Here is a 22,096-nt window from a genome sequence, read left to right on the forward strand (position 1 = left end):
AAATAATCCTATAGTATGAAGCTTTCAGGTGAGCGGAGCAGCTGGATGGGCTCTGAAAGCCGTCACAGACTTGGTGTTTGGTTCCACACCTGTAGTTCTAGTGAGCCGCTTTCTCCTTTCACCGAGATTTGTTATTCACGTTCAGTGAATTTCTTCCTACATTTGAGTGTCATTGGGTTTTGTCCAGTTTACTGTTTGTTCCCTTCTTCAAATTCTTTTTATGGACTTTACTTCAGCCTGATACAATTGCCACACTGATATGTGGCAGCCGGGGAAGGTGCATCGCTCTGGAGAATTTATTTCATATGCAGGTGGTTGTTTTCAGGTGTAGCCACAACCTCTTGATTTTTCTTTTTTTTCTCCTAAGTTCTTGAACTGATTTGCAGAACTGGAACAAGTCTGGTTATGTCGATGGTAGGAAGGCTCCTGCTGTCGTGGTTGAGGTTCAAGGGCAGTCGCAGGACAGGAGGCGGCACAGCTGCCCTGGAGCTCTGGGCTTGGGATGTCAGCACCGAGGGTCAAAATGATGGGGCCGTGTTCAGCTGGGGTGATAAACCTGCCCTGGAACCCACTGGGAGGGCTGGTCTCTGTTCTGAGAAGGGCTGTGCACAGACCGTGGCTGATGTACTCCTTCCTTTGTATTAACAGTTCTTGTCTTGCCCCAGGTTCATGGAGTCGGAGCTGGATCTGAACGATATCATCCAGGAGATGCACGTGATCGCCACCATGCCAGACCTGTATCACCTGCTGGTGGAGCTCAACGCGGTGCAGTCGCTGCTGGGGCTGCTGGGCCATGACAACACCGATATCCTTCCGTCGGTAAATCAGCTCTCACCCGAGAGGCTTTCTGCAGACTCTCTGCGTTTCTTAGGTCCAGCTTTCACAGGCTTCTGTGTGTGTTTTTTCTCTTCTTTCCCACTCACTGAATTTATGTCTCTTTATTTTTTCTTCCAAGTGAAAGCCTTCTTTGTTCAAGTAATATTGATTCTGAGGTTTTCAGTGCTGTTATTCTGTTTTCCTGTTTTATGGACCTTTCATCTAGGCTTGAGTGGCTGCGTCAGAGCGTGAACAGATGAGCAATAGAAGAGCTCAAGTACGGGCTTAGCAGCGCAGGGCCTTGATCTGTGTGCAGACTTTGGAGCAGTCCCAGGAAAAAGGAAAGAGTTTTACCCCTTTTTGTTGAGAGCTGAGCTGTGACACCTTCAGCTCTTTGCCATGAACTAGCTCACCACAGTGCCACATCCGTTTGCAAGTGGGATCAGTTCTCTTTAATTTGGTGTGCTTGGGGCTCTGGGTAGCCCCTTTGCTCACCTAAATATCCAGAGACATTTCCACGCTTACTTAGTTCTTGTGTCACTGCTCGTGCTCCTCTGAAGATCTGAGGACATCTCAGAGAGGGTTTTCTGTCTATACTGCTTGAGATTTTGGTAGTTTTGAAGAAAAATAGTGTTATTTTTTTACTATCCTGGTGTCTTGGTGCTTGACCACCAGCTGATAAATACACCTGTGCCTGGCTTACCGTTGTGTAACCTCTAAAAGTGGAGCTCGGCTTGCATTGCTTGTGAAATATTCTACGGTGGATTAAGCGGAGAAATTGTGAGATGATTTGAGAGATGGCGTGTTTGTGTCCTGACAAACACCGGTGAGCAGAGGGAGTGGTAAAGCGGGGCGGGAAGAGCGGTGAAGCGGGGTGGAAAGAGCTCTGCACTCAGACTGGGGCCTACAGCAGGATTTCCTTTTTCCCTTTTATTGATTCATGACCTTTGGGAAGTAATTTATTCCTTATTTCTTTGTTTGTAAAGATGTAGGCAAGCAGCTTTTCTGAGGTGTTTTGAAATATGCTGTGTTAAAAGGACTGTTAAGTGTTCAACGTTGTGGTCTGATGCACAGATCTTGGGTTTGTTTTTTAGCACTTTTCCTTGTGTTTAAGAATTCATAATTCATTCTTCCTAAGTGGGTGCAGCGATCAGGAGATAAAAACAAAGCATAAATATTTTATTGCATACTCGTTTATATTGGAAAGCACTGCTGTGTGTTTGGCTATTTTGACTTGTATCTAGCTGAACCTCGATGCGGTGGAAAGCTGATCCCTGCAAACAGCACAGCTTTCCTTATCTCTGATCCAGAATGGAAATTACTCTCAAGTCAGTGTTTGTTAACAGTTTGCTGTTGGAGAGAAGCGCCTACGATTCAGAACCAGTTTTGTGGCTACCACTGTTCCATTGCTTATTTTTTTGCCAGGCACCACAGGCTCTTTGTGTACAATGTGCACGGTGTGAAGAGCTTGTACCGGGTTTCTCATTCACAAGGCAGATCCAAGCGGAGGGGATGCTGAGCGAGGTCCCAGCTGGAGCCTGCGGGAATGCCCTCCCTCGTCTTCTCAGCCATGAAAAGCTGTGTCCTGGGGTCACTGCGGCTGTCAAGGACTTGTCAGTATTTCCACTGTGAACTCTTTTTAATTGGTTTGCAACTTGCCTGTCAGTTAAGTTTATGGGTAGAAATTTGGCCTGTGAACTGCAATTTTGAGAAAAATATATTTCTTGTTATAAAACAGCTGAAGTGTTTTCCCATCCGTTGGAAGCAGGACCCAGGCTGTAGCGACGCCTCTGCACTGCGCTGCTGCTCACGGACAGAACAGAAACACCACTGAAGGGAAGATCTAAGCACAAAAATAAATTGATACAGCTCAAGTTTTGTAATGACTTCTTGTTAAAACAAATGGAAAACGATTTTTAAAATGAGTTCTTCAAGGAGAGGACTAAACAAATGGCTCTTCAGATGCGATTTAAATATCGTGTCTTGAGGGACTAATGCAAGGAGACAAAAGCGATGTCCAGAGGGAGCAAATAATCTACTGAATGATTCATGCAGTTGTACACAAAACATGTGAATGAAAGATGATCACCGACAGGATTTTATTAATGAAATACACAAAAACTTCAAGTGAGGTTTTGCTTTTCTGTCCCCTAAATTCTCTAGGACAACTGATGCTCTGGCAGGAACAGGAGCTCCCTGGGCAGTGGTGCCTGTTCCCTTCCCGGGCAGCACTTGGCATCTCTTGAGCTTCACAAGGTTCATATCGGCCCCTTCCTCCAGATATTGGTAATTAATAGTTGATTCTTTGCAGAATAAATATAAGGCAGGTTATTTTCTCTTAACTTACTGAGTCGTACTTCAACTTGCTTTTAAAAATGGTAGCCTGGCACCTTTGGCCACGTTTTTGTGTGAGCAGGAGTGACTGTGCCCAATGAGGAGTCACCGCCCAGCCGGTTCCTGGTGGCAGGTGCAGCGGGAGGTGACACTGCCATCAGGAGCATGTGCCGAGAGCTCGACCTTGGGTAGGGAGTGCTGTAAATGAAAGAAAGAGGTTGTCTTAGTGAGACACATCTGCTGTGCTGAGACGTGGGTTAATTTGGGCCTGGGACAGGCAGCTCTCGCAGCCTTTCCTCAGCTTAGATAAGTCACAACTGGAACCTTGCTAAGGAAAGACATGTGAAAATGCTTTTCCTGCTGCTGCTCGTGTGTCTGAGCAAATGCACAAATAGGAGAACTGGGAGCCTGGCTCGTTAGCTGGGGCATTTTAAAGAGATTCATCACAAAGTTGTTATATAGGACGTGCAGAAAACTGCGAACCCTGTTCTGCCCCAGTGGGACTCAGGCAAGATTGATCAGCGTGTCTGAGAGAATGGGGAAGTGGGTCTAATGAGCTGGAATATGTCTCATCGTACAGGAAGGCTGTGGAGCAGCCAGGGAACCGTGTGTTATGCAGCTCGGAGTTAATGAGTGAAAATGGGGCTGGCAGAAGCTGTGCTTCTCCTGCAAGGCCTGGCTTAACGGTGTGCGCTGGCCTAATTGGGCTGGGCAGAGGTGATGGCAGCTGCTCCTGCTGCGGCGGGTTACGGGGCTGCCGCTGAGAGCACAACACCTAAATCACATTATTGGAACTTATATCTTTTTGCTTGTGTTCGATCTTGGCAAGGCAAAATGGTGCCTGGTTATACCAACTCTAGAAATGTTGATTTAAAAAACTCAATAAATATCAAGAAACAGTAAAATTGCCTGAGACAGTAAGCAGACAATCATGTTCATTTTTATCATTCCTAATTGTTGGGATTCCCTGATTTTGGTGCTTGTAGGAACGAGTGCTGAAGTGTCTGTGTGCTCTGGGCTCGGCTGTTCCTCCCCTCGTGCTGGAACATGTTCGGCTGTGTTGGATCGTTGTATGAGCGCACTGGCCCCTGAGCGCCCTACTTGTGATACTCCAGGTGTCTGCCTCTGTGTTCATTGTCCTTAACACCTGCACATGTTTCCATAGCCGTGGTGGACTTGCTTCAGGAGCTGACTGATATAGATACTCTCCATGAGAGTGAAGAAGGAGCTGAAGTCCTCATAGACGCTCTGGTAAGTAGTAGCCGTTGGATTATTTCGCTGCCTGAGCAGCGTGTGCCCGTGCAGCGCCGCGGTGTCGGAACTGCCGCGCTCTGCAGCCGCGCTCACCCCGGTGCCCTTGGGGCGCCGCTCACTGCGGCGGGGACGTGTGCTGGGGAACACGGCGGTGATTTGAGCGGAATGCCAGAGTTTGGGTAACAGATTCTTCTCGCCCATTGTTCAACCACTTCTTTTTTGGAAAGAACACACTCACATTGCAAAATTTGTGTAGGATGGGAGATTTTTTTGTGCAGGGAGGAAGAATGAGGTAATATTTGTGACTTAGTGTTCTGTTGAAAACAGGAGCTCGATTTACATTTTCCTCTCTTCTTGCAGAACAGGGTGAGCTTGTTCACCGTGAGAAGCTGCGGTTTGTGGCAGGGCTTGGGTTGGCTGAAGGACAGTGGGGCTGCTTTGATCTCTTGCAGGGGACACCAGTCGTCTTCCACTCAGTAACTCTTGTTTCAGACCCCAAAACCTGTGCTGGAACTGGGATGTGTGTTGTTATAGTGAGGGTACGTGTTCTGAACAAGAAGTAAGAGTGTGAAAGTTTTCGTGTAGCAGAGCTGATGCATTTTAAGGGCGGAGGAGGGTTCAGAGGTACTGATCCTTTTTGGCACAGAGGTTAAACAACCCCAGAAGATGACCCGTGTGCAGCAGAAGGTGCGTTGCTCAGCCTGACGTGCTCCCTGCCCGGGTAACTCTTGAGCGGCCGGTGGTCTCCAGGGTGGATCTCCCTTTCCTGGCGTTTGCGCTGGGTGTTCCCTGCTCCTTGGCCACCAAACTGAGCACAAGCCCTCCAGAAGAACCAGTACCAGCAAAACCTGAGATTTACATGTCTGTCCTACCTTGGGTAGCTTATGCTGCTGAATTGCTGCGTTTGTGAATCGCTGTGGCTGTGTTGTGTTCTGTAACTATTATGTTGAAATGGAGAGGTGGGGAATTGCGGGTTTTCTTTTGTTTGCTTTGTTTAGCTGCTCTGTTTTCTCCTACAATCCTTCTTGTCCGGTCACTGTAATGTTACCTTGCAAAGGTTAATGACAGTGGCCTGCAGCCGAGTTCTCTGGCTGGCCTCTGGCTGTTCTTAATTACTGTGTCTTCGTGGAGAGATTGCTGGATGAAGGAAGTGGCAGAGAGGAACTGCTAGAGAAGATGTTTTCTGTAAAACGTGCAGAGAGGTAGTAAATCAAACAAAGTTCTTTTTCTGTTTGCCTTGTCACCAGCCCATTGATAACAGCCAAGTTTTAGAGGTTTTATTGTCCTTCTTGAAAGAAACAGGTCAGGCAGAGCTTGGGAGAAAAGCTTAGATATTTGCTTTTCAGATTATTTTTTTTAAGGAAGCAGGTATAATGTAGGGTATTTGTGAAGATTGTTGCACTTCCTTCTAGAGCGGCTGAGATTTGTGTTTTTTCCAGGAGTTCACTTGGCCCCAAGCTCGTGAACAGTGTTTGAGTTGGAACTGTTATTTTAACTTTTCCAGGCTCATGTCCGCAATGCAGAGTGGGCCAAAGGCTCTGCCCTGTCACAGATACCTGTGTGAGTGTTTGGTCGGAGGCTCCACCTGCGGATGCAGGTTCCTGCTCCTGCTCTGTCTGGGTTTTGGCTCACTGAAGTCAACTTGGTACTTCCATCTTGCTGGGATTTAGATGCAAGGCCTCAACTGGTGATCATTCAGCTTTTGGATATGAAACTTCGCGTGGGAGGGTTGTTCCTCCAGCTCTTTGTGCCCATGAAGGTGGAAGGTCCAGCACAGGTGTAGGCCACTGACGTGGGGCCGCGCGCTTACCCCTTCAGAGGGATTAGAAATCAATCAGGCTGCTTCAGGAAAGAAGGCTGCGACAAGGTGCATGTTTGCCTCCAGATGTTTTTCTGTTTAATCTGAAACACGAAAGTTGTTTAATTAATTAGAACAAACATAGTGCCAGATTTACTTGGTGATTCCTTCTCTTCCTCTGAGATTTTCAAGCAAGATTGTTAATGTTTTCTGCTTATGTCTGATAGGATTTTTCAGTAGGGCTTATTTAATTTTATTATTTATTAACAGTATTTCGCCTTCATCTTCCTTTTTTCAGTCATCTTTCTTTTCATCTTTCCCACGACCCCGGTGATTTAGGTGGAGGGCCAGGTTGTGGCCTTGCTGGTCCAGAACTTAGAGCGCCTGGATGAGAGTGTGAAGGAGGAGGCGGACGGCGTCCACAACACGCTGGGTAAGCGGCTGGTGCGCAGCCTCTCGCTCCCTCCTGCCCTTTGAGTGAAGGGGGCAGGTTATCCCCCTGCTTTCCCTCCTGACTCCTTTCCCCCTGAACTGCCAACATGATGGCAGAGGACCTGGAGCAGCTGTTGTTCAAGCTCAGCTTTAGCTGAGGTGAAGCCTGGTCCCTGGAGCAGTGTTTGCCCCAGGGCTGCTCCGAGATGTCTGATCCCACAGGGAGGTGCTGACACTCAGATGAAACTGCCCTGCTCCAGGGGGGCTCCACTGCTTATGTATTTGCTACATGCTCATCTGTCAGCTCTACCTACTCCCTTAGGAGAGCTGCTTATGTCTTAGGAATAGATTTAACTTTTAGGTAGCAAAACGTTTGTATTTCATATGAGCATGTTGTTACCTCTCTGTTCCCCGGTCCTTGTACAACAGTCACTGCTCTGCAGTGTCTCACTGTTAGTAGCGTTTAGCCCATGATCTGCTCCTTGCAGTTGTTTGGGATTGTGATATCCAAAGGACTGGAAGAATGAGGGAGGCTGGAAACATGAGTTTTGGAATTTTTCCTGCCGCTGTTGGTGTTAGTTTAGTTTTGTGCAGTGAGAATTGCTGCTGCAGTAGAGTGAAGGTGTCTCAGGCTTCTTCCAGCAAGAAGCGTTGCACAGAGGATGGACTATGTGGGCAGTGTGAAACCTGAGAGGGTATCATACACCTGAGCTTAAAGTCTCACTCAAAACCCAGATGGTTTTGTAAGGAAGATGTAAGTTTGAGAAGAGCAGTGCAGCCCTATGACCTTCTGGCCAAGCGGTGTCAATCCGGCCAGGGCTGAGCAGCGGGTGGGGCAAAGCGGCTGTTTTGTGTCTCCCCAGCGATCGTGGAGAACATGGCGGAGTTCCGGCCGGAGATGTGCACCGAGGCCGCGCAGCAGGGCCTGATGCAGTGGCTGCTCAAGAGGCTGAAGGTGAGCGGGTTCCTCTGCGCTGGGACGTGTCACAGCACAAACCGACGGGTTACAGGCCCAAAGCTGTTTGTTATTGGCTCTTGCTATTTCTGTAGGTTATCTTTGTGACAAGATCTAACATTTGTGAATACAGTGAACTCAAAATGCCTCAAACTGGGAAGTTTGCCCCTTTTAAAATTTCTTATAAACTAGTAAAATGGAAGGAGTTGGCTTTACACAATGTGATGCAAGTCTGTGAGTAGAAGTACTCTCATTTTCATAATGTTTGCCTAGAAGAGCATCTGGTGTTCAGTTGACTTGAAGGTTTTCGCTTGTTTCTGTGGGAGGTATTTTTGTTGACATGTCCCTCACCCTGCCATGAGAATGAGGGTCTGTCCACCACCCAGCGCTGGAGCTCTGCTTGTCCCCTTCCCCGGCAGAGCAGCTGCTCTGCACCTAAAGCAGCCCTTTCAATAAGCCAGTTTTGCATATATGTTAAGAGAAGCCAAGTTAAGGACGAAAAGCTAGAATTCAGGGTTTGTTCCCTCTGCAGTTTAGTTTAAATGGACATACTTCTGTCTTGTCTTTATATTGTAAACGTCTTACAGTAGAAAGTGTCTTTTTTTTCTGTTGATATAATTCCTGTATGGTCCATGGCTGAGGAATATAAAACCTTATCCGTGAGCAGGGAAACTAACAAAGACCATTTCTGGCTTTCCTTCCTACATCTCTAACACTTTTTTTGAGTTTCGAGTGATGTCTTTTTTTAACGGCTGCTGGCGGTGGCTTTTTCTTTGAACTCATCTAATTGCCTTTTGAATTCAAAATTACTCTTTGATATTCTTAGCATCCTGTGGCAGTGAGTTACACAGTTAAACTCTGTCTTGTGTGAAAAGATGCCCAAACACTCCCTGGAAAATACTGTAGGGAGGTTCGTCTCCTACAGAACTAGTGAAGAAAACTTAGCAAACAGATTCTGCCTTTTTCCTGACCTGTTCGGAAGGCATTATTAGCACTTATACATTTAAATGTCTTTATAGTCAGAAGGCCTCTGAATCACAGAAATACTCTCTCAGCTTCCTAAGTGTGCAGAAACCCCTCTGTGGCCCTCAAATACTTGTTAGCAGAAGTAACCTATAATTTCTCACTACAGGTAGTAGCATAATTATATTCTTTTTGCTTAAAAACAAAAAACGGAGTTAATTTTATTCCAGGCAGGTGTGTACTGAGTGTGGCTCTGCCACCCGCCTTGTAATTACTCTGGCAGCTGAAAGACCCAGAAACTTGGGAAGGTAAAATAATCACAACCTGAATTCCCTTGCCTGGTGCCACAGAAAATAAACTCAGTGCTGTGTGTGTCTGTGTGAGCCGTGCCTGGGCTGGGCCGTGTGCTCAGCGCTGCTCTTTCTGACCAAGATGCCGTCACGGGGAGCTGCACATTAATGGAACCCTCGCCCAGGCGCCTTTGCTATTGGCAGCACGTGGTCTCGAGTCTCTGGCCCTGCCAGATGTGTTTGGGATGAAACCAGGACCTCAGCATCTGGGCAGAGCCTTGCGCTGCTGGAGAAGGGCTGTGGGATGAGTTAACATCAGGGTTCTGTCCACGTCTGGCACACAGCGCAGTGCGAGTTTCTGTTTTCTGACTCGGCGTCAGGTTGTGTAATTGTGTTCTGACTGTCAGAACCTCCTCCGAAGGCTCAGGTGGACAGCTTAATAGCTCACTGCTCCACCACAGTCGGGGTTTGATGATGTTGTGGGCAGCCTTGAGAGAGCCACCCATTGTTTCCTGACACGTGCCGTAGGACAGCAGCTGGTGCATGCTGTGCCACAGTTGTAGAACATCATGGAAAGTTCATCACAGGAGAGAGATCCTATGTTGCAAAAAACCTGACACTCTTCTCAGGGGTTTTGAGCCAACTTGGTCAAACCTGCTTATGGAGGACAGTGTGAGGGAATGGAGCGGAGCTTCTACTCGTGTGCACAGGCACACATATCCCGCAATCAGAGAGATTTATTGCTGTTTTGTCACTGAGGCACACTGCAAAATTACCACTGTTGTATGTTGGTTTAAATGTTGCTCACACGTTGGGTGATTTGATTAATGTGTTCAGATGAGTGAAATGCAGAGAGCCATGCCCTGCTGAGCCTCATGTTCTTCCTGCCCGCAGGCCAAGATGCCCTTTGATGCCAACAAGCTGTACTGCAGCGAGGTGCTGGCTATCCTGCTGCAGAACAACGATGGTGAGCGTGCCCCGGGGATCCGCAGCGCTCCTGCCCCCGGCCCGGGCAATCCCGTGAGCGCTGCCTCCTCCCCTGCAGCCCTTGTGCTGTATTGATTTTGCTCACTGATGTATCAGTGTTAGACGGCTGTAAAATCTGACAGTTAGCTTCATTTTTCTCTCTTTTCTTCCTCCCTTCCCCCCACCTCCGTCTAGACAACAGAGAATTGCTCGGGGAGCTGGACGGGATCGATGTGCTGCTTCAGCAGTTATCGGTGAGTAATTCCCTGCACCCTCTCTGCGAGGGCGAGAGGAGGTGGGGAGTTGTGGGGCCAGCGCTGTGGCTGTCCTGAGTGCTTTGTGTTTGGTGCAGGCTTAGGCCCGGAATAACTTCCACATGAGTGTGTCATCCGTGCTAAGGGAGGTTAACCCCTGGTTTACAGATCTTAATGCAGAGGTGTGTGGGAGTTACGTTGCTTTGTTTATAGGGACATGGCAAGTTGGAGTTGGGCAGGGTGCTTGTGGTGTAAAATGTTCACGTGCGCTCTACAACAGCCGGGACAGAATGGAGGCCTCCGTTTTGGGGTAATTCTATCATCTTTGCCATGCAGGTGTTCAAACGCCACAACCCTGGCACAGCAGAAGAACAGGAGATGATGGAGAACCTGTTTGACTCACTGTGCTCCTGCCTGATGCTCAGTTCCAACCGCGATCGCTTCCTGAAGGGCGAGGGTCTGCAGCTCATGAACCTGATGCTCAGGTACCCTGGTCACTTTGCCATTTTCTGCCTGCTCTTGACCTACCAACACGCATCCTGGCTAAATACTTGTGTTTCTCTGGTTATAAAATGTCTGTGTTAGCATACTTGTCCGTTTTCTGTTTCTTTTTTTCCAGCGTATAGTTGGACCTTCTCAGACATAATAAAAGCTCCACTCTTTGTCTTTAGCTTTGTTTCCTAGGAAATGGGGATAGTGCAATAGGTGCTGGAGAGCAGCGGTGCAGGGTGACCAGATGAAACAAAGCTGTAGGGCAGGCCACGAATCCTCTAAGGATGTCAGAGACCGCTGTGAGGGTGCAAGGGAACCTTTGGATGTCTCTAGAGAAAACATTTTTCATTTGTTCCCCGGTTCAAGATTCACACTGTTGTGTATCCTCTGAGCTGATGAATTTTTGTGGATGTTGATACAAAAACTGCTTTTGTGACACAGGCATAACATGCAGTTCTTGTGACGTGTCTTGTCATACCACGAGTCTCCAGGGCTTCTCTGCTCTCTCTCCTGGCACTGGATTGTGTCTCCACAGACCAGCTGCCCCAGAGTGGGTCTGTCTGTCCATCCCCAGCTGTGCGGTGGCTGCTTGGCCAACGCCAGCGAGCGGCGACAAGTTCCCGCAGTGCATGGCTGAGGAACGTGCAGCAGCAAGGAACTGAATAAATAGCCAAATGTGGATTATTCAAATAGGAACGCTGGGTTTTCTTGAGGCTAATTAAAGAAAAGCTTCAAAACTAAGACCGAGAGGGAGGCCTCCCTCTGCCTCCAGTACTAAGCTGCTAAGCTAACCTTGCAGAACTAATTACTTGGAGTTCTTGAGCCATGTGGGTGGGACTCAGCATTTGGATTTTTAATAGCTTTTCCCTCATTTTTGGACTCTGCTATTTAGCACTCTCTGCACCAGGACCCCAGCTGGAAAATTATGACAAGAGGAAAATTTCACCCTGAATGCGTTTTCGTGTCCCCCCTGGCTAGTTGTGGAGGGATTAGGAGGGACAAAGCCTGACTTAACTGCCAGCAGCAGCTCTGTCTGATGGAAGGAGTTTCCAGGACCTCAATCTTTTGGTGCTCAGGAACCAAACTTATTCTACAATCTGAATGGGATTGATAAAGTAACAATGGAAAACAAGTAACAGTTCACAGAACATTTTCTAGAAGCTTACATTGCTACTGTCCATAAGCATGGACTATACTGACAGTTAATTATTTTTTTTTAAACTCTTCTAGTAGTAGAAAAGCCGAAGTTCTCCTGACCTGGCTGTTTGAGCAAATAACGTGAGGTGCTGGTTGACTGAGTCTGATCCCGTGCAGCTCCTGGCTCTGGCCTGTCCCACCCTGCGAGTCATTTAGAGAGAGCAGCACCTCATTGGGCAGAGCGAGGAAACTTCTTGCTTCTAATGGCGTCTTCAGACTAGAGTCAGAGGCATTAAGCTGCTGATTTTATTGCTGATTCACGTTTTTCTTCTTTTGAAGAGCTGCCAACCACGTTTTGTAGTATTTTGTACTATCTGTGGTGTTGACATGCCAGTTCGTTCCTGTACCTTGTTTGCCAAACAAAGTGTGTGAGAACTGACACCGCAAGGTTTTGAGTGCTTGTAGGTTTTTTTACAGATCTTAATATCCAGAAGCTATTTAATGGCTATTAACTCTGCTAACCCCTGTTGTCTTTGGGAGTTCTCCTGCTGTATGCTCACAGGAGCTCGTTTTTTTGGTGCCACTTTGGTAGTGGCAGGTTAGAGTTGTGAATGGGGAGCGATCCTCATTATAACAGCTGTGACCAGAGAGCTGCACCAGAGCGTTCGCTTCTGTGTCTTCTTGATACCTTCATGATAAACAGCAAAGAACAGCAATGCTGCTCTGTTGTGATCGACCACCTCGCCCACAAACTGGGCAGGATATTTTTCTCTCCTGTCGGTGTCCTCTGAAGACTGGGGGAAGAGATCTGTTATTTTTTAGTTTTTATGTGGAAGGCGGTTAATCATTGTACCATGGTCTGTATAGATGAAAGGACAAATAAGCAAAGTTGAAAGTTTATTGACATGATGTGAGATAGATAAGCTGCGTGAGAATAAAGATATCAGGCTTGGATCTCCAGGACTGTCTTGGAGAACAGAGCATTCTGTACCTCGTGCTGCCCAGTGCATCCGGCCAAGCTGTTCCTTTAATAAAGGTTGGGCACACAGACCTGCAGGTGAGCGTCGCATCTGGAACGCGCTCGAGATGTTCCTGTGGACACAGATGAAAACAGGACTATGTTCTGCACAAATGACAACCGTGAAAGATGTTGTTGTTTCATGTGAACTTGTGCTGGTTTATGGGGAGCCAGCGGTGGCACCTGAACAGGTGCCTGATGTGGCTGATGTGCTGTGCACGTCCCCAGCATGTCCTGGTCACGGGCTGGTGGTGTTGGGGGGACTCGCCCTTGGACGTCCCTGAGCGGCTCAGGGAGCCGAGGGTTTGGGACAGGGACAGCCCGTGGCAGCACAGACCGAGGGGCGGTTGTGAAGCCAGGTAAGAACACGGGTATATGTAACTATTTGATTGGCATCTCTGCAGCAATGGAGGCTCGTTTAATTTATAGAGTGTCTTTGTCAATAAGAAGATGGTTTGTCAAGGTGGACAAACCTTTTACACCAGTAAAAAATGTATAAATGTCGTATAGAATTGAATTAAATATATATATTTTTAGGTCAGGAAGCACAGTTTTAGTACACAGTCCCTCAGCCTTGCCTTGGTGACCTAAATGCAGTTTACCTTTCAAAGCCAAAAGACAGAAGCCCAGGCTGGTACTGAGTTCTGTGCACAGGCTGGCAGGGAGCTCGTGGCTTTGGCTGCAGAGTCGTGTTGGGCTTTGGAGGAGACGCAGCCGCTGCGCTCCCAGGGATGTGGCAGAAAGAGTCTCCATTGCACAGGAAAAATGCCGTGTGGCTTTCCCAGTGACCAACTGAAGGGGTGTGTGTGTGTGCACAGACAAACACAGCGACGGGAGCTCAGGGAAGCTTGCATCACTTGGGCAACACCATCTTCCTTCTGCAGCTGCTCAGCGGCTCTTCGTGACCCTCAGAAATGCGTTTGCTCCCGCACAGCAAAACCAGCTGTACGGCTCCACGGCTTGGCCAGGGTTATTTCAGGGTGTAATTTTTGTGATCATTGAAATCCTTTTATATTTTCTTGTCCTGCTGTTCCTAATGACCCCGTGGAAACTTAGACTGTCTCTTTACTAAATCTTCTGGTTAATTATACAGAACCATTTTATGCAGCACTTCCCAGGAGATCTGGTATTCTGCTTTTGCTGGTGTTTTGGAAAGCGAGAGATTGTGTTATGCTAATGTGGAAGGTCCAAATAATGTTAGCACCCTTTTGTTTTGAAAGAAGAAACGTACCAAAAGAGTTATCTCAGATGTGATGGTATTAAAAGGAGGAAAACTAATGGTCAGCAAATCAAGGCGTAATTCAGAGCTCCTGTGAAGCCTGAGGTCACCCCTGTTTGGTGATACTCATGTGTGCTTGTCTTTGTATTAGTGTTCAGCTAAAAGTTACCTCAATAAGCACAGATGAGAGTAAGATAAACTGCTTGCCCTCTGGCAGGATAAATATTTCAAATAAAATCAACTCTAGACAGTCCAGTCAAGCAGCTATTGATCTCTAAAAGCCTGAACTTAAACCCAATGAATATTCCAGAGATCAGCTCTGTGCAACCTTCCTAAATGCTGATCAATATGCAATTACTTCCCCTGAAAACATTTCTCATATTGTCTGGCCTATGCAATGCTCCCTGCTCAGCTCTCTGCTCTTCGTTGTGTCATCAGATAGTTTAAATTTTCCTCTGGATGAATTATAAATTCCTCTGTTTCTGGTCTGAAAGGTACAGAGCTTTTGGAGATGGTTTTCAGACTATCTGTGTGTTAATGGTGTGAGTTACCAGTATCTGAACTCATATTAAACCGGAATAGCCCACAATCTGTCTGCATCCTTCCAAAGGTGATTCCTGGAGATGGGTTTTCTTTTTTGTAGATGACTACCCAACTTACTCCTTTATTAAAGTGCATTATTGCGAGATCTAAATCCTCATCTTTTGGTGTGACAGTGTTTGCCCTGTGTGCCCAACCCAGCCTGCCCTGCCAGTCTGTGCCAGTGCTTGTGAGGTGGGGAAGCAATAACTTCTTCAATAGCCAAGAAATAAAAAGTGAGAAAATAAAACCATAACAATAAAATATATAAAATGAAATAAAAAGAAAATAGAAAATAAAAGGATACTAAAAACATTTTTAAAAGAAATAACCGAGAGACTATTCTCAGCCACAGTTTTGAAAAGAGTATTTGCTGACATAATGTTTTGGCTCCTGGAAGAAAATCTCGCTTAGAGCTTGTGCTCAGACTCTTCACACTTTCCCTGTCACGTTTGTTTCCCTTCGTGTGCTGTATTTTTGAAGTAGTGTGGTCCAAAGCTCCTCACACCCCGGAACACTGTAATGTGCAGCTTTCCCTTGGCAGGGAGAAGAAGATTTCCCGCAGCAGCGCGCTGAAGGTGCTGGACCACGCCATGATCGGGCCCGAGGGCACCGACAACTGCCACAAGTTTGTCGACATTCTGGGGCTCAGGACCATCTTTCCTCTCTTCATGAAATCGCCCAAGAAGATAAAGAAGGTTGGAACGACTGAAAAAGAGCACGAAGGTGGGTGTGCTGCCCAGGATGGGAGGCTAGGGGGAGGGAGCAGCCCCTCCTAGGTGCACTCAGGTCCAGGCTCCTGCTCGCTGTTACTGTCACCGTCAGCTGTTGGTGACATGCTTGCCCTGCTTGTTTTGGTAGCAGCAGTGCCTGGCAATTCCATTTCATGTGCTGTTAATAAGTTATTTTACTCCTGTAGGGTCTGTTGTTTGAAGCTCTGACTCTTTGATGCAAAACTCTTTTGAAAAGAGTAATGAGGCAACTACAGATGTCACCTCAAAAGCAGCGTTTTCATGGCTCTGAGCGCTGGAGTGTGACTCGATGAACATCAGGCATTGCAGAAATAAACTGCAAGCTTTTGAAGTTGCTTTTTTTTTGTTGTTTTGTTTTTCTATCTTTTTCCTTTCTCCCCTGGAAAACTCTGAACAGAAATCTGCTGTGAAGTATGACTGCAGAACCTTCTGCTGAACTGAATCCTCGGCTCAGTCCCTCCCGCTTCTGGTGACTTTGCCTTTTCCATTTGGTTAATAACTGACTGTGTCTTGGAAGAAACTTTAAATACTGCCAGAGGTGCTTGAGGTTTTGTGGCAGTTTGTTACTCATCTCAGTTCTGTAAAGGGTGAATGGTGTCGAAAGCTGAAGAGGTGTCAGTGGGTGTCAGGATTGCCAATATCCGTCCTGGCAGCAAACCAAGGGGAACGGGAGGGAGACGACAGCAAACCGGGAGCTCTAAACCCAACCAGCCTGGCTTGGTACTGGGGTTTGGCGCAATGAAATTGCGAAGAGTGCATTTCCGCTTAGATGGTGGATTTACGGGATGGTTTGAAATCTTCCTTTACAGTATGAAAACAAGGTGATTTAATTCCTACTGAGAAAGCTCAAGCTAGAGTACAAGCTTCTGAGTCGAGATCTGGGTCTGTGGCTCACGTCCCTGACTGAATTTTTTGGTTTGGGAAAGCGAGTTAATCTCTGTCTCGTCCGCTTCGTCTTGAGACTGCAGATGACATCTGTGGCAACAAAGATGCTGAAGGGAGTGGAGCATCTCCCTTATGAGGAAAGGCTGAGGGAGCTGGGTCTCTCTAGTTTGGAGGAGACTGAGGGGTGACCTTATTAATGTTTACAAATATATAAAGGGTGAGTGTCAGGAGGATGGAGCCAGGCTCTTCTCAGTGACAACCAATGACAGGACAAGGGGTAATGGGTACAAACTGGAACACAAAAGGTTCCACTTAAATTTGAGAATAAACTTGTTGGGGGTGAGGGTGGCAGAGCCTGGCCCAGGCTGCCCAGGGGGGTTGTGGAGTCTCCTTCTGTGCAGACATTCCAACCCGCCTGGACACCTTCCTGTGTAACCTCATCTGGGTGTTCCTGCTCCATGGGGGGATTGCACTGGATGGGCTTTCCAGGTCCCTTCCAATCCCTGACATTCTGTGATTCTGTGAAAGTCTTGGCTGCTGTGGGGATTTGGTACCAGTCTGGAAAACCCTCACAGGGTCAGTTCCTGACTGTTTCTGTGATAGGGAAAAAAAGCAAATCTGCCCTCAGGAGAACGGAGTGATCCGTGCAAGCAGGCTCCGTCTCGTACCTCCATCTCATTCATATTCAGGAGAAATGGAGGACATTAAGATGAGTCCAGAAATCAGTCTTATTAAAATAAACTCTCCCTAAACCACTGTGGTAGTAAGGCAAATTTCCTTTGTTTTACATCGCTGGGCAGGTGAGTTACTGAATTTCTAATGACGAGAGCTAATTGAGATGTTTCACAGGGTTCCCCTGGAGCCTGCGCAGCCCTTGTCCTGATGCGGGTACACGCGGCACCGTGTGTGTTTTACTGTTAATGACTCTGGGATCGGGGCGCTGGGGTTGCGACGCTCCCGGGTCTGAGGGCAACGCTGCATGGCTGGGGGGTGACTGGGAGTCGGCGTCCTCCGGGCTGTCAGAGCCCCAAACACGCTGCTGTCCGCATTGATCTATCAAAGGGAATGCTGGTGTTCAGTCTTGTCACCTTTTCTTGTAGAAACTTTATCTTGTGTTCAAATTGTTTAAAAACAAAACTAATTACAATGATCGTCTTCTGCCAGGAAAATGTTAATGTCTATGTCAAAATCTCGGTGTGACTTAGCGAGCTTTTATTTGTTACAGAAATCTAGAATCCAGATTAAATTTGATAAAAATAGCTTTCCTATAATGTATTTATCTCTTTTTTTAAAGCTAGCATAAAGGTGCCAGTGCTGGTTAGCCACGTTTTAAACACTGTCACTGCTTAAAAATTATTTTACTCTAGGGAGTCTGTGAACCATTTAAATTCAAACCGCATGTATTTATGCTTTATATACACTATGTAATTAGGAAAAAAAGGAGCGGAAAATTTCTTAACTGTCTCTATGGATGATCCGAGTCCGAAGATTTGGCTGGTGGTGTTTGACTGCACATTGGTGGGCTCGTGTGCCGCAGCCCTGTGTGTCACCTGGAGACTCCAGGGAATTGTAAAAGGGTGTTTGCGAGTACGCGGCTGAGGAAAACATGCAGGCCGACTCAATGTGAGTGATAAAGCATGATTCAACTTTATTGCCCGAGGTAGCGTGTATTTATACCAAATACTATAATTATGCATACTTGTCTCTATCTAATAGGCTAAGCACTAAAAGGTTACATTTACTTACTCCACCTACTTGGGTTTAGCTAGCTATGCGCATCCCGCATTCTTCCGACTCTTATCTCTTCAAGGATATGCTGACCCTGCCTTAGTTAGTATTTTTCCATTCCCCCCTTTCCCACGGCCTAATAGACAAGCTAACTAAGGCCTACTTATGTCAACTAAAATGGGCTCTGCTCGTACAGTTGCTCGGTGGACTCATGTCCATGCTCCTTGAGCCAATCCCTGACAGGTGTTTGCCCAAGTCATCTTCATTTAAGTGCCTTCTTGAGACTTGGATGTCAGTTTTACTTAGAAATGCTTAATTTGATCACCTGAGAATTAGCTCAGCCCCTTTCCAAGGCTGTTGTGCCTGTTCCCCTCTCGCAGTACGGAACCCTCTTTTGGAGCCGCTCAGCTACGCGCTTCCTTTAAAAAACAACAGCAGCAAAACCGTTTCTTAGTGAATCTGCTCTTCGTCCTCTGTAGCCCAGACTGAGAGGCAGCAAATCCCCGCAGTGAATCCTGTGCAGAGTTCCTTGGGCCCAGAGAAATGAAAAGGCAGCAACAGAAAAATGGTTTGACGAAGAGTGTCTTTATCAACTGAGCACCCTGTGCCAGAGCAGCAAACATTTGTCATGTGGGGGTCGTCTGGAGTGAATACACAGGAAAGGCATCAGTCTGGCTGAACAGAACTTTATTATGCCAATTTGTTATTTTACCATCAACCCTCCAGAATACGACAGGAATCTGTTACTTGAATGAGCCATGATGCCGAGTACAGAGTTAAATTTATCTCAATTAAAGTTAGCATTCTCCGTTACAAGAACATCACAAAAATAAACCTTCTCAGTTGATAGAAAGAATTGTGTTTTACATTCAGCATGATGCCTGAATGTCAGCTCACCTGGGGCATTGTGCGGAGCTTTTTCGAGCTTTCCAGGCCCCACTTTACCCATCAGTAAAATCAGGATTTCTTACTGCCATCAGTATTTTAAGATGAGATTTTTCTTGGCAAAATATTTTGAGATAGTTGAGTGGGCCAGTCTTTTAGAATACGGAGTACCGATGTGGTTTGTGTGTAGAAAGGGCAGAAATTTCTGAAAGAGGTGTGTGTGTGTTTGTTTTCTGGCACTTCCCCGTTCCTCATTAGAGCCACTGTGTTCCACTGGGTTCACCGGAGCACCCGCTGTCCTGCACCCGACGTGGCCCCGTGGGACATGACCTGTTCTGTGCCAGGACGCGGCCTGGTCCACATGGTGCCGCAGGACCTGGGGAGCTCCCCGCCAGGTGGGGTCCCACAGAGTGAAATGTTGAAAAACAACAGAAAAGGAGGGTGTGGTGATGGCAGAGGAGTGTGACGTGACAGGACCTCCTGCTGCCGCAGCTGCCAGCGTGGAGCAGATTAATCTGTATTCAGCACAGCGCAGCCCCAGGCGGGATCGATCTCATTAGGGGCTTTTAAACACCACTGGCGTTCTCAGGCCTTCGTGTCTGTCTGAGAGGGACGGGCCCCCCAGAGCCCGCGGTGACTCGGGGACGGTGCTTCGGTTTGGTGGGGTGACAGATGCGGTGGGACATGGCCGGTGTGGCCACTGCAGCATCGGTGTCCCGGCCAGCAGCGGTACGTGCAGGTGAAGCAGCCAACGGGGCATAAACCAGAGATACCTGCTAATGAAAAATCAGCCTCTGCCTTCCTCTGTCTGCAAATTTGTGGGATTTTGGGCTGGTGATATGAAAAAAGATCATTTTTGATGCATCCTGGCTGCCAGCTGGTAACTGTTGTTCCATTAAGGAACTGTTGGTGCTGAGCGTGGCTCAGCTGGGTGTTTGCTTTGCCTGGGTTTTCTGGAGTGATATGTTGGAAGAATAACTTCATTCTTAGAAAACCTATGTCAGCTTCTTTAGACTTCTCAGTAGTTTTAAAGATTTTATTGGTGAAATGGATAAATGTCTGCATATGAGCACCAAAGCAAAAACGATGGCTAAAATACATTTCCTAGTAAAGGAATATCGAAAAAAAGCAATGAAGATATATCACTGGTGAGAATATTTATACTAAAATACCATGTCAACACTCCTAAACGCTTCCAAAAAAATAAAGTTTGAGAAAAAATAGCGTGAAATGCAGGATGCTGACTTCTTTCTATAACAGCAGAGGATTGTTGGGATGTATTGAAAAAAGGGTCTTAATTTTTTGTCATGCTTTTCTTCACCTTAAGAAAATAGGATCTTGCAAGGACTTTGGAGGCTTCTATGGTATTTTTTAATGTAGGTGCTTAATTTGGCATTGGTTTTTGTTGTGTAGCTGTTTCTGTGCATTAGGAACCTGAGCCATCCTTCACCCGTGTTATCCTGTCGGGATGACGGAGCAGCCGCCCGATAAACCTGTTATCTGCACCGCTCCCTGGCTCTTTGGAACGTGACAAATTGACACCACCTCGGGCAGAAATCTGTTCCCGAGGAAGCCACATTTATAAGTAGCTAATGAACCGGTGTGTGCTGCCCTGTGCTCGCTGCCGTGTGGGACAGGGACCTGCGCCGCGGCCAGGCAGCGGCGTCACTGTGCGTGAGCAGGTGCTGAGAACCCCCTGCAAACGCGTGTTGCTGGTTCTTAGGATGCTGGTGTGATCCATCAAGGCTCCTCGTGGCTTCGGGCCAGGCAGCGCTGTGGAAACGCCTGTTAAGATGGTTTGACAGCAGTAAGATGATGATCCCTTTTCTCTGCATGTTGCATTTTCCTCTCTGAAAATAACAAATCTTGACACTCCTTCTCTCCACACCACAGTGGGTGAGGAAATGTTTGTGGCCATTGTTGTTCTTGTCCCCTAATCAGCAAGATTAAAGCAAGGACATCTTGGAGAAGTTACCGTTTGGAATATATTGAGATATCTAAAGCAGAAGGTCTGTGCTCAGTGCAGACCTGTGGGCAGGAGGTGACACCAGTGACTTGTCAATCGGGGACCAGCTGCAGCAGGCCTGGGCACTCGGTTCTGTCAGCTGTGCAGGGACATGAGCATCGGTGTTGGCTCTTGTGTGCTTGTGCTGACTTGTTACTTGGCTCTGAGGTTTGTGCTGTAAAATATGACCCCAGGAGCAACTGAAGAGACTGTAGAACACGTTTATTTGATTGTGTCTAGTTTGTTGTGGCACATTCATGTTCAATCCACGGGATTTTCTGTAAATACAAGTCGTTTGTTTGAGGATTTTTTCCTCTAGCAAATACCAGTGAAGTCTCTGCAGGAGCTGCCCGCTGGCACAGTGATTCCTTCCTCAAGCTTTCCTGCGTCAGGGCCCGTTCCCTGTTTGGCAAACTCGGCCACCTGCGCGGTAGCACTGGCTTTGCCCGGGGTCCCTCAGCCCTGGGGAGGAGCAGCGGCTGCACCCACAGCTGGGACAGGGGAGCTGGAGCCTGGGCTGCCAGCCCGGGGCAAACGGGAGCAGAGCTCGGCTTTACGTGAGGAGCTTTTCTCAGGTCACTGCAGAAAGCAGGATGGGTGCAACAGAGCCGGAGGAGCCGTCGCTGCAGGGTGAGGAGCTGCCTGTGCTCCCACAAACACAACTTGCTACTCCCCGGCCATGGGAGCAGCCAGCGTTCCGCTTATCAATGGCTACACACAGGAGCGCTGGGAGTAAATTTAATGGCACGTTACGGAGAAAATAAGCTTCTGTTCCTGATCTCAGCATGCAATTTTCATTTTGTATCTCCAGAACATGTCTGTTCCATCTTGGCCTCCCTTCTGCGAAACCTGAGAGGGCAGCAGAGGACACGGTTACTGAATAAATTCACAGAGAATGACAGTGAGAAGGTGAGTGTTGAGTGTGTCTGCAGGCTCTGGGTACCAGGCTGGGCAGATAGTCGGTACCAGCAGGTGCCTGTAGGCTCCTGGAGCTACCGAAGAGCCCTTATTGTATTTGTAGAGCCTGTGCTCTCACACACCATTGTTCTCCTGCTGATGTTGTTACCTACAAACTGGAGAACTGGAGATGCCTGTAGTGCTTGGCCTCCCACATCATGTGTGCTCATTTCCTGGTGCTCCAGCGCATGGCTGCAGTGGTTCCCAGCCTGTGTCACGTACGGTGACACGTGCTGTGTGGGGCTGCGCTGTGCTGGCTCCGTGAGCCTGGGCAGCGTGCAAAGGTGACAGTTTTTTGGTCAAGCTCTTTTGCAGAGAGTTTAGGAACTGCTATAGTGCATGTTTAACATGCCCCATTCCTCTCCTAGAATGTGTCA

At 47.5% G+C, this 22,096-nt stretch overlaps 1 protein-coding gene across 1 annotated transcript in view; it reads left to right on the top strand.

Annotated features, from left to right (window-relative positions):
* Positions 1 to 22,096, top strand: part of CTNNBL1 (catenin beta like 1) — a 44,633-nt gene that overhangs the window by 10,393 nt on the left and 12,144 nt on the right. The window contains exons 4-12 of the mRNA XM_065032072.1: positions 666 to 805; positions 4,304 to 4,401; positions 6,542 to 6,635; positions 7,498 to 7,589; positions 9,737 to 9,809; positions 10,004 to 10,062; positions 10,399 to 10,547; positions 15,052 to 15,233; positions 21,574 to 21,671. Of these exons, the coding sequence (XP_064888144.1) occupies positions 666 to 805; positions 4,304 to 4,401; positions 6,542 to 6,635; positions 7,498 to 7,589; positions 9,737 to 9,809; positions 10,004 to 10,062; positions 10,399 to 10,547; positions 15,052 to 15,233; positions 21,574 to 21,671 (985 nt within the window). The remainder of the gene's footprint in view (positions 1 to 665; positions 806 to 4,303; positions 4,402 to 6,541; positions 6,636 to 7,497; positions 7,590 to 9,736; positions 9,810 to 10,003; positions 10,063 to 10,398; positions 10,548 to 15,051; positions 15,234 to 21,573; positions 21,672 to 22,096) is intronic.

The sequence above is a fragment of the Columba livia genome, chromosome 16 (assembly GCF_036013475.1).
Source record: "Columba livia isolate bColLiv1 breed racing homer chromosome 16, bColLiv1.pat.W.v2, whole genome shotgun sequence".
Taxonomy (NCBI): Eukaryota; Metazoa; Chordata; class Aves; order Columbiformes; family Columbidae; genus Columba; species Columba livia.